Here is a 17,710-nt window from a genome sequence, read left to right as displayed (position 1 = left end):
AGTTCCAGTCGCGCAGGTCTCGCTGTATCGTGTTGAGGAGCGGTACGAAGTTCGATGGGTATAGGTCTTGTGGGTCCTTGGTGAGCCGTATTTCATCTTGGACTCACACCAGTGGAATTGGAATTGTGTACGCAGGCTATCGTTTTCGTCGCTAGGTATCGATACGTTGAGTACCTCACATTTTGATAGATTTAATTTAAGTCCAGAGATTCGTCCATATGTCTCGAATTCTCGTAGCAGGCTAGGGAGGGAAATTCTGGGTTGTGAGATAAAGAACAACATATCGTCTGCGTATGCTGCTCTTTTGTGTGTTGTCCCTCTGGAATGGAAACCCTTTAATGTCTCCATTGTTCCGTATGGCTTCGAGTAGCGGTTCCAACGTTAGGGCGAATATCAGCGGGGACTGGGGGCACCCCTGTCTCGTCCTGTTCCGGATTGGGAAAGGTGTCGTGAGCGCCCCGTTTACCCTGACTTGTGCGTTCGGCCGGCTATATATTGCGGCGATCAAGGTGAGCAGATTGGTTCCGAAACCCCATCTCCTTGAGAAGCTCCGACAGGTATGTCCAGTCCACCCTGTCAAAAGCTTTTTCTGCGTCGGTAGATAGGAGTAGCAGTCGGTCCCCAACGCGTTTGGCAAGGTGCTGGATGGAGAGGGCCCGCAGTGTACTATCGCGAGCTTTCCTGCCTGGAATAAAGCCCGTCTGATCGGGGTGCACCAGTCTGGGAAGAAACAAGTTGAGGAGGCTCGAAAGGACTTTGGTGAATAATTTTAGGTCAATGTTTAAAAGGGAGATGGGTCTGTAGCACTGCATAGCTCTGGGTCCTTCCCTGGTTTGGGGATGATGGTTATGACTGCCGCTAGAGTGTCATCATGGAGTTCGTTGCCCCTCGTTATTGCGTTCATGGCTTCGGCTAATTTTGGGATGAGCGTGTCCCCGAACTTCTTATAACATGCGAGTGTGAACCCGTCGGGTCCCGGAGCTTTGCCTGTCTTTGTTGTTTTGATTGCTGCCTTAATTTCTTCCTCCGTGATAGGGGCGTCCATGAGCTCAGCTTCTTCTCGTGTTACGTGTTTGGCGAGGTGCCGTGTCGTATTGTTGGATCTCCCTTTTCCTTGTGTGTGCTGACATCGTGGAGGGCTGCAGGTGCAGGTTGTACAGTTGGGTATAGTATGTTCGGAACTCTTTCGCTATCGTTTCAGGGTGCTGAGTCGTTCTACCCCCGGCTAGTTTTAGCTTGTGAACTTGCACCAGTTTGGTGTCCTCTGAGCATGCGGGCCAAAAGCCTACCCTTTGTTCGCATGTATATAATAGAAGGCTTTTGATCTCTGTAGTTGCCGGTAATGTTTCTTGACCAGCAAATCCTGCAACTGGCCTTGGCAACTCATTGAATTTATCCCCATTTTATATTCCGATCAGTGACTAAGGTGGTTTGCAATACAGCTAACGCATCAATACTCGAATACGTTTGGTTTAAATTTCTTGTTTTTTTAATCCCAATGTGTTTGGAAAAGTAACTGATCATCCCATTATTTAGTTTTGTTCGGATGTAATTTCCCCTTTAATGGATGTCAGTTTGCTGATCAGTATAAAACATATTTAACAAATTCAGCTTTACTTAAACTGTGTCTGGTTTAATCTAACCAATTTAAATTCCCATGGTCTTTTCACTTAAATGTATAATGTAAGTAGAGAGTCAGATGGCCCACATTAACACCTGTACCCCTGCTGATTCCCATTATTGACCAAGTCTTGGGTCTCTGGCATATACACACCTTCAATTGGTCAGGGAATAGTTTATTGAAATCATGGCTGCGTCACCTTTGCAGACAGGAATTCGCCCCTTATATCTTCTTTTTTTGTGCTCCTGCTGTGGTCTCAGCTGTTAAAGCTGAATCTGGCATTTTTTAAGCCTGGGGCAAGCCACACATTTTGCTACATTTTTTTATTAAATTTTTTTTATTCTTTCTAAACAACAAATTTTCTGCTGCTTTGCACACGAACAGAATAGAGGAAAAAAAAAGATAAAATACAGTAAACAGCGTACTTTTCCACGAGCCCTGTTTTTTCTAACGTTATTGTTGGATGTGTTATATTGATAACGTTTTGTGCTGTCACTTTTTGTAACACTACATTCTCACGTATACTGGGAGAGCACTACCCCATTAATGTGCAATAACTTTCCTTTATCGTAACTCTTTAACAGACACTTTGTTATAAGAGTGGGTTTGTGCCATTATATAGATTTTCTTTTTATATGTTTTTTAAGCATTGTATTGGTGAAGTGAGTATTCTGCATAGAGTCCATAGATATCAGCAGAGAGAATACATATCAGGGACATGTGCACGAAGTACGTGATACTCACAACTACATTTTCCTTTTTAAAACTTATGAAGAAAACGGACAGATATGTCTATAAATAATGGCCCGGTTCCTTAATTAACTAACAAAAAAAGTGTAGTAAAAGCAGATATAGAGAACTTTGTATAACAAACCTAAAGTGTTATAATTTATCCCATACTCTGATCTATGTTAATAGTGGCAGCTGGTGAAGTTTTAATCATTTTTCTCCTCCCTATACAATACAGAGTGCTGAGTATAATAAAGAGAGCTGGGTATAATAAAGAGTGCTGAGTATAATAAAGAGAGCTGAGTATAATACAGAGATACCCATACAACAGGTAGATCCGATAGAACTACAGGGAAATAGCACACAGAGCTGGACACAGTAAGTAGATAACATAACTATCCCACACAGCCAGGATCACCCCTCTGTGTTGGAGGATACATTAGCTGAATGTTGCTTCCCGTTAAAGGAAGACCACAGTCTTTAAACAATAAAAGGACTAAAACAACTTTAGCTTAATGGAGTGCTGCTGACTTGTATATACTACCCCTGCAGTCTTACTGTGAGTCACAGGCATGAGAGGTGTGTCTTTGGCAGCATAAACAGAAATTAAAGGGATTTAACTCCTAAATGGCAGTGTATTGAGCAGTGAGACTGCAGGGGCATGACATATACACCAAAACTGCTTCATTAAACTAAAGTTGTTTTGATGCTTAGAGTGTTCCCTTAACTAGAATTTTGGGCCTTGTTACATGACTTGTGTGAACAAGTAAGATCAATGCAAGAGTTTGTTAAATTCTTCACCCAGAGTGTTGTTCTTAAGCAAATGAACACAAAACATGAATCTACAATCAATATATTTCCCTTTGATACTCACAGTCTTATTAAAACAAAACCATTTATGGCACATTTTCATTTCGGAACTTAATAGTGAAAGGGGTATAGTCAGTGGCGTACATACCGCGGTCGCAGGGGTCGCAGCTGTGATCGGGCCCGGCACTCCAGGGGGCCCAGCCGCCCTGCGACCGGGTACCAGCTGCCACATTTTGCGGGCGCGGCAAACCGCCGGGGCTGCATATGGAGGGGTCCATTGGATGGCCCATGCTGTCGGGTCCATCGGGTGGCCCATGCTGTCAGGGCCACCCGATGTATATGGATTTTCAGGGGGCCCGGTCAGCGCTGGGCGCTTTAACAGTGCGACCGGGCCCCCTGTCGTGACATCACTGCTGGGAGGAAGTGATTCCCCTGTCACTCCTCCCAGCTATCAGAGCCCGCGCAAGAGGAAGGAGGAGGGAGTCAGTCAGAGTGGGAACTCCGACTCCCATCAGGTTGAGCCCCCACTGGACCCCAGGGAAAGTCACAAAAGGTAGGAAACATTTTGTATATGTATTTCTCTGTATGTGTCTGTGTCTCTGTATGTGTCTGTGTCTGTGTCTCTGTATGTGTATGTGTCTCTGTATGTGTGTGTCTCTCTGTATGTGTTTCTGTGTCTCCGTATGTATGTGTGTGTCTCTGTATGTATGTGTGTGTGTCTGTGGGGGGTGCACGGATCAGGGGAGTGTGGGGGGGGGAGGGGGGGGGGGAGGGAGGGGGAGCACGGATCAGTTTCACACCGGGGCCCCATGGATCGTGTGTACGCCACTGGGTATAGTGGTGACATAATTACATAAACTTTCTTTTTTTTTTTATATATATATTCTTTATTTTTGTTGTGTCAAGTCAAGGAAACATGCAGTGATCCCTGCAATGCCGCAAAAGCAGACACTGCAAACATGGTTAAACAGCAGTTGACCATGAACACAATTTTGTAAATATAGTAGTCGTCAAGATAATAAACATGTCTCAGCGATCAACGTAAGATTTGAGAAAAGCTAGTGAGAGGCAGAATAAGATAGAAATAATAAAAATAGAAAAACGCGAGATTTCTTTAATCCTTGTCTAAAGGCATGGCATAAGCAAGATCATCTGTCAGATAAAAATGTTAGACCTAGTGGTTACTGGAGAGACATAACCATAACATGTTATTAGCTTTGATACCACTGGGGCCTATTGGCATGCTGCAGCACTCAAGGGGGTAAACGAGAAACAAATATTAAACATTAGAAACAAAGAATAATCACAGACTTAACATGAGGTGCTATGAGAATGCGTCCGCTGTGGTTGGGACAGAGTGGAGCTCAGGCCTGTCGTCAGCCGATTCCGGAGAGAGTTAAGGCAGGTGTATGTCTTATGTGTGACACTAAAGCAATACCGGGATAGGTCTGATCCCCAGGACAGTATTTGGAGTCGCAGTATCGTGCCGCCAACTTGTTTGCTTCCGGAGGTACAGACTCTCTTCCCCCCCAAATTGTCAGGAGCTCATGCACTATGCGTCTAGACAGCTCGAAGGTTAGACTCCGCCCCCCAATTACATAATCTTTTTTTGTTTTGTTTACTTTTAGGTTTTTTTTGTAGGCTTATAGGGGGCAGTAGGAGCACTAAAATCACACCATCTGGCATCTGGCATGTGGCATGGATGCTGCCCCTTCAGCTTCTACTGTTCATACTTTGCAATACCCTCGTCTACAAATGACTGTCAAGCACACAGTCACTAGAGGTTTCAAACAAAAAATATTCAATAATTACATTTATAATGGCTGTGCCCAGTGGGGCATTCTGGTTTTGTGGTGCCCTAGGCATGACAAAACTCGAGCCATTCTCTCACTGACAGACACACACTCACTCAGTGTCAGACACACACATACTGAGACACACATATATTCACTGACAGACATAGACACTCACTGGCAGACACACAAACTGAAACACGCATACACACGCTGACAGACACACACACACTCACTGACAAACACACATACACTCTCACTGACAAATACACACTCTCTAACAGACACACACACTCTCTCACTAGCAGACACACACAAACACACTCACAATTAATTATTTTCTAAATTTCAATTTACCCAGCCTCTCTACATTTGGGAGTGCAGGAGTGAATTGTCTATTTCCCTGGGATCCAGTGGGGAACCTTTCAGTGCCGGGCAGGCGGTCAATGCAGGTGGCGAGGGAGCTCTGATCTCCCTTGCGTGTCTCTTACTAATGCCGGGGCTGGAGTGACGTTATATTCCATCTACGGCATCTCTGCGGGGCGAGCGAGGAGGCTGAGCAGGGAGAGCTCATGGTAAAGCACTCCCTCGCCGCCCGCCTCCAGCATGAGCAGATGCCAGCCTCGTGAGGGAGGGGGGACTCACGTGTCCAGTCGGCCACCTCTAGGGCCACCCAGGACAAGAGGCTGACAATAAACATAAAAGATGTCCAGCACTCCTTATTGTGAGAACATGATATCCCTCTCACAATCAGTAATGCAGGGCACCTTTTTTGTTTATTCTTCAACTATCTTTCTGTATGTATTGTATCTGTATGTGTTTATGAATGTCTGGAGGGTCCATGTGAAAGTCAAAAGGGATGAATTTCTACTAGCCAATGGCTAGTGGTAAGTGGAAATTTTGAGCTCTGGTATGTATGTGTATGTATGTATATTTATATATATATATATATATATATATATTCCCAGGTCCCAGCACTCAATGTTCCCGTTCTCTTTGTGCTCCGGTGCACAATCTCCAACCAAAATATATATACCTAGTAGAGAGCACTCTGGAGTCTTGGTAAAGTAAATTCAAACTGCTGCTGTATTATTTCTTGAAAAAAGTCTGCATAGACTGAAACGTCGACTATTGTGTTAATCACTGTGTTTGCTTAATACAGCAGCAGTTTGAATTTACTCTACCAAGACTCCAGAGTGCTCTCTACTAGGTGTGTGTGTATATATATATATATATATATATATATATATATATATATATATACAATATTACCTCGACACCAATTGCTACAACATCAAGAGCCAGGTATTATTGACTCCATGGCATGTGAGTGCACCCCCATTAATGGTATATTTTTATTACCATTATAATTACTGTTATAATAGTTTGCACTATGTTTGGTTTTTTTAGTATATGCTATCATTGCTGCTGATGAATAATTAACTACACAGTGTTTTGCACAGACATCGCTTTGACGAATATATGTGTATTTAAAATGACCTTTTAAGTACTTGCCCTCTCTTGTGTTTATGTAAATATATAAAATATAATACATATATTTATATATATCTCAGACTCATAGTAACCAAGTAACGGTTTGCATAATTAGCCCTATTGGAAAATAAATGCATATTCTGCTTTCCTCCCCGATTTTGCAGACGGTCTGATGGCGGAATAGAAGACCCCATCATGTGTAAATTTTTATTTCAATGAAATGGTTTGGAAGATATTTACAGATACTTATGTAGCATGTAAAAGTAAATGACTACATGAATAGCTAACAAGATCTACTGTGTGTTACTTCAAATAAACATTTAATAATGGTTGTGTTCTGTTATTTTCATTTCCATTTCGTCCACAGAGACTGCATTTGCCTCCAGACTTGTCAGACACAGTGAGTCGTTTAAGCAAACCCGATCTGGCAGGATCCGCCAAACTGCTGAGCTCAGAATGTGGCAGCGCAGCCCCAGGCGTGGAGCACCTGGACTTCTAGTGATTTTATGCTGCGCAGATAACGTCCATAGTTTCCCATTCGACCCAAACTGGGGTATTCATTTATTTTTTAAATGTAATGGTTTACTTTTTTTTTTTTTTTTTTTATAGTTTGCAAAAAAAAAAAAGGTATAAAAAAAATATATAAATTAAAGAATATTCTCAAAATGTGTCCTGTTATCTTTCAAAACAATTGTCAAAAAAATCAAAACAGCGAATTGCTTATTAATTAAAAAGAATATTTTCAGAATGCGTCCTGCTGGGTTAAATAATATATATATATATGGAGATTCTCAGTTATGTTGAGGAATGTCTTAGTTAGGGTATTCTTCAACAGCTAATTATTTACAATGCCAAGCATTTTAATCTGTTTTATTTTCTGTTAGTTTGTTGTGAACCAATGCGAACGTCCTATTTAAGAGAAGTAATGAGGATATAATATTAGTCTGTTGAGACTACCGATGCTTAGTATAGGGAGAAATTACCGTGACCTCAGACAGATCCGTTATTAGAAACATGGTCTCTTACAATCAGCAGAATTTACATAGATAAGGTCACTTTATATGTTAATTATCATTAAAAAGTATTTTAATTAATTCTCCCCAAAAGCAGATTTGATTTCATTATGGTTTTTCAAAACAGTACTTTTAAATAATTTACGGCGGCACTATGAGATTACAGCTACAGATTTCATTCTGGATTGATATTCAAACTGACAGCTACATTAATGTTGGTAACTCGAAAATGTTCGCTCATGCTTGATAAATAAATGGTGTAGAATTCAGGGGGCTAAAAAACATAGGCATCAGGCACTGTACTCTATAATGATGTGCACATAATCTTTCTTATGAACACCTAGAAATTAGGATAATTAAGAGCAGTAATTGTGTTTCCTCGTTTGTTTTCCAAAGCTTTCCATGTTTTCTAAAGTGTACTATTTCAATATAGTATTTCTCCCTAAATTTGAATTCTTGTTGCCTTGTTTTTAGGATCTGTCTTATATGGGACTACAAAGCACAATTTAACGTGTTTTAGTGCACCAAAAATCATCTTTAGACTAAAGTAAGTTTGTCACGAAGATATTTCGGCACTAATAATTGTTTTTAAGATGCTAGTTGTAGTATGTTTGCACATGATGCCTGTTTATTGTGCATTCTAAATAATATTACGATAAAAAAATAAAAATAATATTTCACCAGAATTGGATAAGTTAATAGTTTGCCTGTGAAATAATCTGATTTGTTTTTTTAGCTCACTTGTGCTATTACAGAGACATGTTTTCAAGTTTGTCAAGTTTCCCCCATAAACTGGAACAGATTAAAAATTCAGGGAATTTCTCCTCTATCGGTCCTGTAATGACAAACCATAAATTTTGTATTGTGAGGTTTTGTTGGTATCCCACTTAGTGCAGTAAGTAGGGTGTACATGGCTGAATTGCCCTTAGGGAGAACCCATGACAGTATGACATCTACAGCCAAGTTAAAAAAAACACTTGGTTAGCGTTGACCAATTTTTAATATGTCCAGGTAAAATAAATATGAACAGTTGGAAAGCAATTAGAATTTTATTTAAGACAAACGTGGTTCTGAACACAATAACATACAATAAAACACTTTACATATATTTGTACATGCTTGTTGTTTACACCCATGCTCTTAGTGTTAGGCGTTCATTCATACATTGATTATGCTGACATGCTGCCTCTGGCCATGGACAGAAAATTAGAGCACACACAATCTACCCTTTACACTCTAGTAAATATGGTCATAGAGACTCATTCCTCATATCGTTCATCAAATGGTTGCCAAACAACTGCAAGACTATTTCCACCTGAACACCCTACAGACCCTCACCTGAGGTAGAACAGGAAGCCCACAAATCAGTATTTAAAGGGAAGTTGATCAGCTTAGCAGCTTATTGCACAAGTCAGTGCACCCTTACTATATACGCCACACTAAGAACTCTGCAGGTTAATGCCTCACCACAGAGCTACACTCACATATAATTTACTCACCCAGATCACCAGCATATCCTCTATTTAAAACTCTAACATTAACAGACACATCAAACACCCTTTAATGGACTAAACCTTCTAATGATGGTAAACCACCTTCTCATCGAAGGTCAGCTGGCAAACAAAACATTACACAACAATATCGGTCTTCTCCCAAATCCCTAGAAGATCCACCACTGATCATTATTTAACAATATTATTTAACAATCTCCCCTGCAGATAAGGCTGAAATACAACTCTCATGATGCTCTGGCCATACGTTGCATTTAAACTGCTATAAAAGTTTGAGACGGGTAACTACACAATGAAATTGGGCTTTCCCAATTCCTGACGTAACCCAGTTATGTTCCTTAACTCCTTCGAACTTTTCCAGACTCATGTAAAGATTTGTAGTGTCACGAGTAATAATAGTGATATAAACAGGCTCATACCTTTTTGAATAAACATGCATATAGGAGGAAGGTAGCCATGCTCTACCTGCTTTATGTTTGGTCACTGGGAAATGATCTGGGTACTTCAACAGCTCCTATTGACTGGACAGATCTATGAAAAGCAGTTGCTTCCATCTCAATATGTGCCAACCATAAAAAAAACCTTTAAAATGCTTCTCCGTTGACATCTGATGCCTGTCCATTTACTTAAGATTGTTAACATTCCCTGCAGCACACACCCAATCTTATGTAGACTGTTGAATTCATTGGCTGACAGTTGCATATCATGCTGACTTTCAGACTCTGCTGATGTCCGAGACTGATGGCGCAATGGGGTAAGAAGTCGCAAGTCGCGAGCACTCCCTTGCCGGAAAGGTATAGGGAGACAAAACTACGGGAGTAGCTGAGGACATCCCTTTTATAGAGTAACCTAATGGGTATGGGGTTAGTCGGACAGAGGTATGGTAAGTGTACCTTGCTACACCCTTAAGTGAATGGTTTACCGGAACGTGGCACCACTATAGGTTATATAAGAGCGCTTAATTTGTACAATATGCTATGTAATTGGTTTGCGGACCTTGGCGTTTCGTTTACCTTCATGTCATATGCTTACTCAGCCCTGTCTGTCTATCTGATTCCAAATGTAATTTATAAAAAATGGTTTCACTGTGAATGCTTTTGTATCCTGCAGTTGTTTTCGCTTTATGCACAGTGACCAATAAAACATTTTATTAACAAAAAAAAAAGGAATTCCCTACAGCAATTGCTGGAACCAATACAGAGACACCGGAACGTTCACTCACTGGTGGAAATGCCGTAAGATTTCCAAGCATGACAAAGGATCGTATGTCCTTTCTAGGTGTCCTCAAATGTATCTTTGGATCTTACTGTTATATAGGTCAACTGAGGACCTAAGGCATGCTGAAAGTATTGGTTGGGGTTGCTATAGCAACACACAGATCAATTGCTGGACTGTTATGTTATAAAATTCCCAAGGACCTTATTAATATTGTGTAACGGCCCAACAATGTGCAAATTACCAACAATTGTTGTTTCTATCTTTTCAAAAAGTCTTTGACTTGAGGATTTAGAGAACCTCTGCAGTAGGCTATTCCACCATTCTATAAAGTGATCTCCCGATTATAAGAACTGGCATTAGTACAATTTGGTGTGTGTAATATTCTCCCATACCATTCTTTTTCCACCTTTCACTATTGTCCTCTTTCTTTATTTCCCTACACTACCTCAATTTCCTTCACTATGCTACTTTTAAATATACTCCAACAGTCTATGCCGCCAAGATTAACCTACCCAGGTACTAGTTCAATGAATTACCGTTAAAACGGTCATGTGAATACATTACATAATGTAAGGACCAAATGTTTTAGCAATCATTAATTCACAGTTTCTTTTTTTTATAGTTCGTTATCCTTGATCACCAATATCCAAACACTGCAATCGTCCACATTACGCAAGCCTTGTTAGTACCCAGGTCTTTTGAATACGATGAACATAACTCGTACTCTTGGAAAATAAAATTAAGCATCCTCTTTTTTTTATTTTTTATTTATTTAATATTTACTTCTCCATCCACATGCAAATCAATTCTCTGGAATACAAGCATGAAAAGTGTAACACAGATTGACATTACACTTTTCAAAAGACATAATATGTTGGGTACTACATGTGAAAGAACGGTTTTCTATTGAAAGAACACTGGTACAAGAGTACTATGTGGTGTCCAGGAGGTCAGGGAATGAAGGCCATCTATACTAATATATAGCGAGTTGGTGACAGCGCACAATAGGGCAGGTCTCAAAAGCTCATTTTGGGCGCATTTGCGTCAAAAAGGACGCCGCTACATCAATTCCGTGTGTCTCTAAAACTGACTTTAGTTCTGCCCCATTTATGCAGCCACAAAGGAGGAAATCTAGATTACATAAAGACGCGGTCACAACAATTTCTAACCTCAATTTCCACCTCATTCTAGATCAGGCATAGTATGTACCAGGTCACACTCCCCTCATTCAGAAGTTAATTAAACCTAAGTGATGTAAGACACGATTTTGGGGCCTACTTATAGCTTAATTGGTTGGCATTCTGTCCAATGCTGTGCACATTCACCAGTGATGCCAAGTTGACGTTAGGTCCTTGCTTTTCCATGATCTGGTGCCCTTTTGTGGTTTCAGAGCCTTTAAGAACGTTCTACTGATCCTGGTTTCTCCTTACTGACCCAGCTAAGTTTATTGCACCTGTTCCTGTGCCTATACCAGTCTAGCTGATATTCTGAGATTGTTTAATATTATTATTTTGTTTCCACTCCTGGTCTGAAAAACCCTTCGAGTCCTGATATACACTTCCTAATTCCTTCTTAGAGTTAATCTCTGTCACTCTAAGGTCAGGTAGTACACCTGCAGGAACATAGAAAAAGAAATTTTTAGAAATCATCTTGTTTCATCACATTTTGAGCTACACAATAGTGATCCAAAGATCATGAAGTTTGTGGGTATCACCAAGCTCACTCAACATTGGAGACATGATCAAAACACTCGGTAAAAAAAAAATGGAGTGGGTATACCATTTGGATACCTTACATTCTAATGGTTTAAAAGCAGAGTTTGATTTGTTAAACTTTTTATAACATTTAAAAAAAAAAAGATACTTTAATATATTTATAATGTTTAAAATCATTTTTTATATATATTTGTTATAACAAATCGATAATAGTTTCATTTAATTTCTTTGACTCTTTCCAAAACCTCTCCATACTTATTAAATACTTTTTCTATCCACTAAAATGTGTGTATTTAAAAATAGTATAAACTATGGGAATGTTCTGCACTTGTGTACAAACACATTAAAGTACACTTTCATATGCCTTGATGTAAAAATGATATTGGATTCAAAGTGCAACACAACTCCTCTATATATACCAGGATGTTTATTATTACTGATGGTATGCTATCTAAGATAATTTACACCAAATAATATAATCTTAATGAATTATAACTCATCGAATTTACAATTAGCTAATGTGAATGTTGGATGAGAATGTCTCCAACACTTTTATATATTGATATTCTCACTGTAAAAGTAGATTTGCCCTTTTTACTATTCGTACATGTTGTCTTGTGTTTTCTCATTATTGTTTGCCCACATCTAACATTGTCGACCGAGTGTTTATCAAATACAAAGCCTCTAATGAACTGCCTACTGAGCCTCCCGATTTACAAATTTGTTATGTGACGTGAAGGGGGTGTCGCCAACACATATGAATGTGACGTGGCTGAAAGAGAAGACTAAAAAACTACACTATATATCATGCCATGTGGGTTTGCGACACGTCACTTCCAGGCGACGCGCGTAACCTCAAAGGAAGCAGAAGGTAGCACAGCACACTGATTGGAATTAGGCTACCTTTAAAAACAGGGACACTCTCCGTGATTATCCACACTTCTACAGAAGCCCAATCTGGGTGAAAACGCGTCAAGTGGGGACTGGAGCACTTTATCTTTATGCTACATTTGTTTATATATATATATATATTTTTTTTTTTAATTAATAAAGTTAACTGCTATTTATGAATCCCTATTTTTATTTTTATTTTTTACCCTGCTGCTGTCCTACAGCATTGAATCCTGTACATTCCAGGTGGGGATTGTACCACCATAAGCACATACTACCAGAGCAAGTCATTGGGAATTGGAAGAAGGATACCTGCTTGTTTAACATCTTACAATACTTACAATATACTGTGCCATTGGTTCTTTTCCTTTGTTTTTTCCCTATATGGTTGTTGAAAATTGGATGCCTAGTACAAGGAATACCCATATATCCTAAGATGGGATTTATCAAAATGCATGAATGTTAGCAGAGTTGTATGTTGTGAGAGACCAGTGACTAAAACAGAAAAGCCAACAAAATAGAAAAAAACGGAAAAAAGAAAGATACAATATTGATACTGTAATTTCAGTCTCGTGCAAATGTGTAGCTAAATATAGGAGGTAGCAAGTCATAGGCCACGAGTCTCATAGAGCCTCCTCGTTCCGCCTATGCCTTCAAGAGTCACAGCCCAGACCTGTAACATGCCGATTGGGCCTTCATGCCAGGCTGGAAGTTGGCAGATCTGTGGGTGTAGCAGGCAAGCAGGTAGTCCGTTTAGACTACGAGGGGTCACATCAGAGTGCTCTGGCAGGGCAAACGAAGTGTGTCCTTGTCAGCCTTTGCAGAGTAATAGATGTGCCTTGAAGCCTTTCCCTGGGAGGTCGGGGGGCTGTACCCATGTGGGGAGCGACACTGCTGCTTCATGTGTCGTGGGCGCCTCTTCCATCTCCTCTGTAGGGCGCAGAGGCACCGGTTGCACCGGAGCTCCCATCTCCCGCAGTCCTCCTCCACGGAAGATCAGGTTGATAACGCTGCTGACCAGAGGGCCCATCCAACCTCTCCGGCGGGCGGTGATTAGGAATGGATAAGGCTGCCATCATGGTTCATGCGGTCATTGAGATGGGGGGTTCTGCACAGAGTCTTATCCGCTCCCAAAAGGCTGCACAGATGTCGTCGAAAGCCATCATTAGGTACCAGCTAGGCCTCACAGAGTCGTGCTCCGTCACCATGTGTGGCGCCGACCTTAAGCCCTGGCGGATTTACTGTGTGCAGAGGTCATTCCCAGGGGTAGAGATGTAGCGTAAGGATATCACTCACCGGCGTGGGGGGGGGATCGAGGTATCTTACCAGGGCGTTCTTAGTAAATTGTGGGTAGAGCGATCGGCCGCCTCCCTTACTCCTGTGTCGCGTGGTAGGCCGCAGGCTTGCTCCAATAAGATGCTGACCAGATAAAGAGGTGCCAAAAGCCAGATTAGTAGCCCCAGGGTCGCAGTATAACAGGGTCTTCTGGTGTCAGGTTTGCCTGACAAAAAGCCGCTTAAGAGGTTATATTTTGTTAAATCTCCAGTCGCCATGCCAGTCAAGCCCCGCCCCCCTTTGGAAGTTTTTTTTGCCTTGCAGTTTGCTGAGGATTCTCTTGCGTTTTGACGATATGCTTTCAACTCCCACTAACCACCTAGAGATGTGTGTTTGTGAAAAAGATCAAGGAATGTGCAATGCTCACCTGCATTGTTTAATGTTTTATATGTAACGTAGGGTTAATAATAAACTGAACATTTTGCTAGAAAGACCCACAGGTGCCAGGCATTCTTTAATCACCACCTCTTAAAGTAACCCAATGTTAAAAGAAATGAAGCACCCTTGGCTGCTTGAAGACAATATTGTCACCAGATTGTTGGATATTTATTTATCTGATGTCTTACATATGATCAGGGCTGGTGTTACTGTAAGACGGCACAGGCGGCCACCTTAGAGTGCACCGACCTATGAGGCTTAAAGATGTTAGAGTGTCCGGCGGGAGTAGGGTGCACAGAGGACACTTCTCATGCCAGTCACTCTCTGAAACCATGCCCAAGCTCCGGGAGACTAATTTAGCCGGCCTTTGTGTGAGGGGAAAACCGCATTTAGCCAGAGAGATAGGAGCTGCGAGGAGCTGCTGTGGACAATCGCATTAGAGAAAAAGGACGCTGGGATACATGACGTTATATCCCGGTGGCCGAGAGGAGGGCAGCTTCATTTGGGCAAAAACGCCTGGTGGGATTCCTGATAGGAAACAGTAAGTGTTTATTTAAACAAGTGCGTGTGTAAGAGCCAGATGTTGTGTAAGAGCCAGATGTTGTGTAAGAGCTGGTGTGTGTGTGTAAGAGCCAGAGGTTGTATAAGAGCCAGTGTGTATAAGAGCCTTTGTATGAGCCTTTGTGTGTGTCAGAGAGTGTTTCCATTCCTAAATATGGATTTCTTTCTCCCATTTAAAAAGAATATATATATACACTACAGAGTAAGAAATCAAAGAGGGAATAGAAACAGGGTTATACAAAAAGGGGCAAAAGAGATAAAATACACTAAAGGGGGGAAAGACAAGGGGTTAAGAGGCCACAAAAGGTGTAATAAAGACCCAAAGGCATGGAAAGAATGACAAATGGGATACAATATGCAAAAAGGAAAAATAGAAACTGAAAGATGGCCAGATTCACAAAGAGGGCAAAAGGATGGGTAAGACGGGCAAACAGGGGGGGGGGAGGGGTAATAGACACAGAAGTGTAGACGAAGTTTGGGGGTGTGCAAAATGCGTCTTTTCTGTGTACACAAAAATCCTTACACCGGCCCTGCATGCGATGGCTAGTTGGGTGCATGCTTTAAACTGTAATATAAATGATATACACATTTGATGTACTTTACTTAAGGCACATTGTGAAGCATTGTTATAAATGAACCAAAGACGTGATTTTTTTTTTTCCCCTTAACAAAATGGTTTGTAAAATGCAGACTTAAATGTTAATAGTCTTGAGTCTGATGACTGTCAATCACTTGCAAAACTTCACTGTAGCATAAACACATACTGTATACAGCTTTTATTCAGAATTAGAATAATCGAATCAATGAGTGATTTGCTGAGATGTCAAACCTATCAATCACAACCTGTCACTACCAGTTTACTTTGTGTGATTAAAATCAGAAAGACTACTATTTTATCATCATCTCTTTCATTAGTGGTAACAGTCATGTTTTTTTTTTTCTTTCTAGCCTTTAATAAAAAAAGAGATTTGTTTTTTTTTTACAAACCACTTTTTTTTTCTTCACGTTTTGCAATTTTAAGTCATGCTGATAGATGGTAAATGAAAATCAGTATGTTCTATTCACTGGTGGGTTGTGAGCATTTGGGAGATAAATACAAAAGCTTTTTTTCAGTTCGGGGGTCTTATGTGTTTTTTTTTATTAAACCCCAACTGCATAAACTGTGGGGGATGACTCTAGTCTTATTCTTTAATCATCAGTCACTTTGTCCATGAGTGAAGGTTATTATCCTGCAAATATGAAAGCTCAGAGATCTTATTCCCAAGATATTACGCACAATGTTTGTATGTACATAGTCGGTGCCATACTCATTCATAACCTTTTCAACCAGTCATTTAAATAATGTGTAACTGAAGTGCCCAAGGGGAATAGGAGTTTACTTCAGGAGCCTAAAACGCTTCTCACTATTGACAAGACAGGGGTCACGTGCTCCTCAACATCCCATCACAGGAATTGAAATCATTTTATTTAAAACCTTGGAATGGCTAAGAATTATAGAAGTTCTACGTGTAACGAGGTAAAAAAAAAAAACTAACCATTTAACCGGTGCTTACTAAATTAAGGAAGCCGCTACAAAACAATTATTTTTTTTTCTTGGAATTCACTAAATCTATTTGCAGTGCAATTTAGAACTATGATTTTTATTTTTATTTTTAAAGTCCCATTTACATTCATTTGACAATGTAATTGGCCAATAATTAAGTTTATTAAATTGAACAATCTGTATATTTTTGTTTCTGTCTGTGCACCTATAAGGAATCTTATATTTCGTAACCATGGTATTCGTACATTTTTTAATATCCTGAAATGACTCTGCGGCAGCGTCCTGCCAGTTTCTTATTATTGGAAATAGATTGTGCTTTTCGAAAACACCCCTAGATCTAATCTGTAAGTATTCTAAAATAAGCTATTTATTTTTTATGACTATTAATTTACAGAGCCCTCGCTAATTTAAATAGCATGTATCACTTAGCCTGCTATGCATATGATATATCATTCCATATAAATGTGAATAGCCTACTTTATTGCTTTTTAAATTTAGTGAGCCATTTACAGTAGACCAAGGTTCCTTACTGCGAAAAACATCATACAAAATGAATTGTAATAAATGTCAGTTCTCTGTTTCTTAATAATACATAAAACTTGGCTTGATGGTAAGTCCTGCAGAGTTAATCATATAGGTCACAAATATATGCTTCTTAACTTTCATTTATCTGTATTTCATGTTCCCACACAGAAAATTATCGGTCTTTACTAGCCTTCTTATCTATATTTAAAATGTTTCTAGCAGAGCCAACACTACTCATTGAAGAAAAAAAAAATATAGAATTATTTCACAAAGACATATATTTTAAACAAATTACCCAATATTATCAGTTTGGTTTAGGTAGACTGTGCATCATCTGCATGACCAGTTTTTCAACCTCAAAGATGTACGTTCTGCAGGGCTGAAAAATATTTCCATCTGGTTTCGTTGTTACGTTATTATGGTTGACCCTTGAGGTACAAAAGACAATTATAAGTCAAGTTCAACCTATCATTTTTATCAGTTAAAGCAAACGAATGGCACACTTTAAAGCAAACGAATCACACTTGAGATATTGTCAGCTCTCCTTCATGGGTATAATCCTACTTCACTCCA

The 17,710-nt window shown here is 40.0% G+C and overlaps 1 protein-coding gene across 1 annotated transcript in view; it reads left to right on the top strand.

Moving 5' to 3' along the window:
- The window catches only part of ELP4 (elongator acetyltransferase complex subunit 4), a 228,612-nt gene extending 221,569 nt beyond the window's left edge, over positions 1-7,043 (top strand). Inside the window, exon 10 of the mRNA XM_063438894.1 lies at positions 6,815-7,043. Within this exon, the coding sequence (XP_063294964.1) occupies positions 6,815-6,946 (132 nt within the window). The 3' untranslated portion in view covers positions 6,947-7,043. The remainder of the gene's footprint in view (positions 1-6,814) is intronic.
- Positions 7,044-17,710: the final 10,667 nt, after the last annotated feature.

Source organism: Pelobates fuscus, chromosome 12 (assembly GCF_036172605.1).
Source record: "Pelobates fuscus isolate aPelFus1 chromosome 12, aPelFus1.pri, whole genome shotgun sequence".
NCBI lineage: Eukaryota > Metazoa > Chordata > Amphibia > Anura > Pelobatidae > Pelobates > Pelobates fuscus.
Note: the sequence above shows the minus strand (reverse complement) of the source record. Positions and strands in the feature narration are given on the sequence as shown.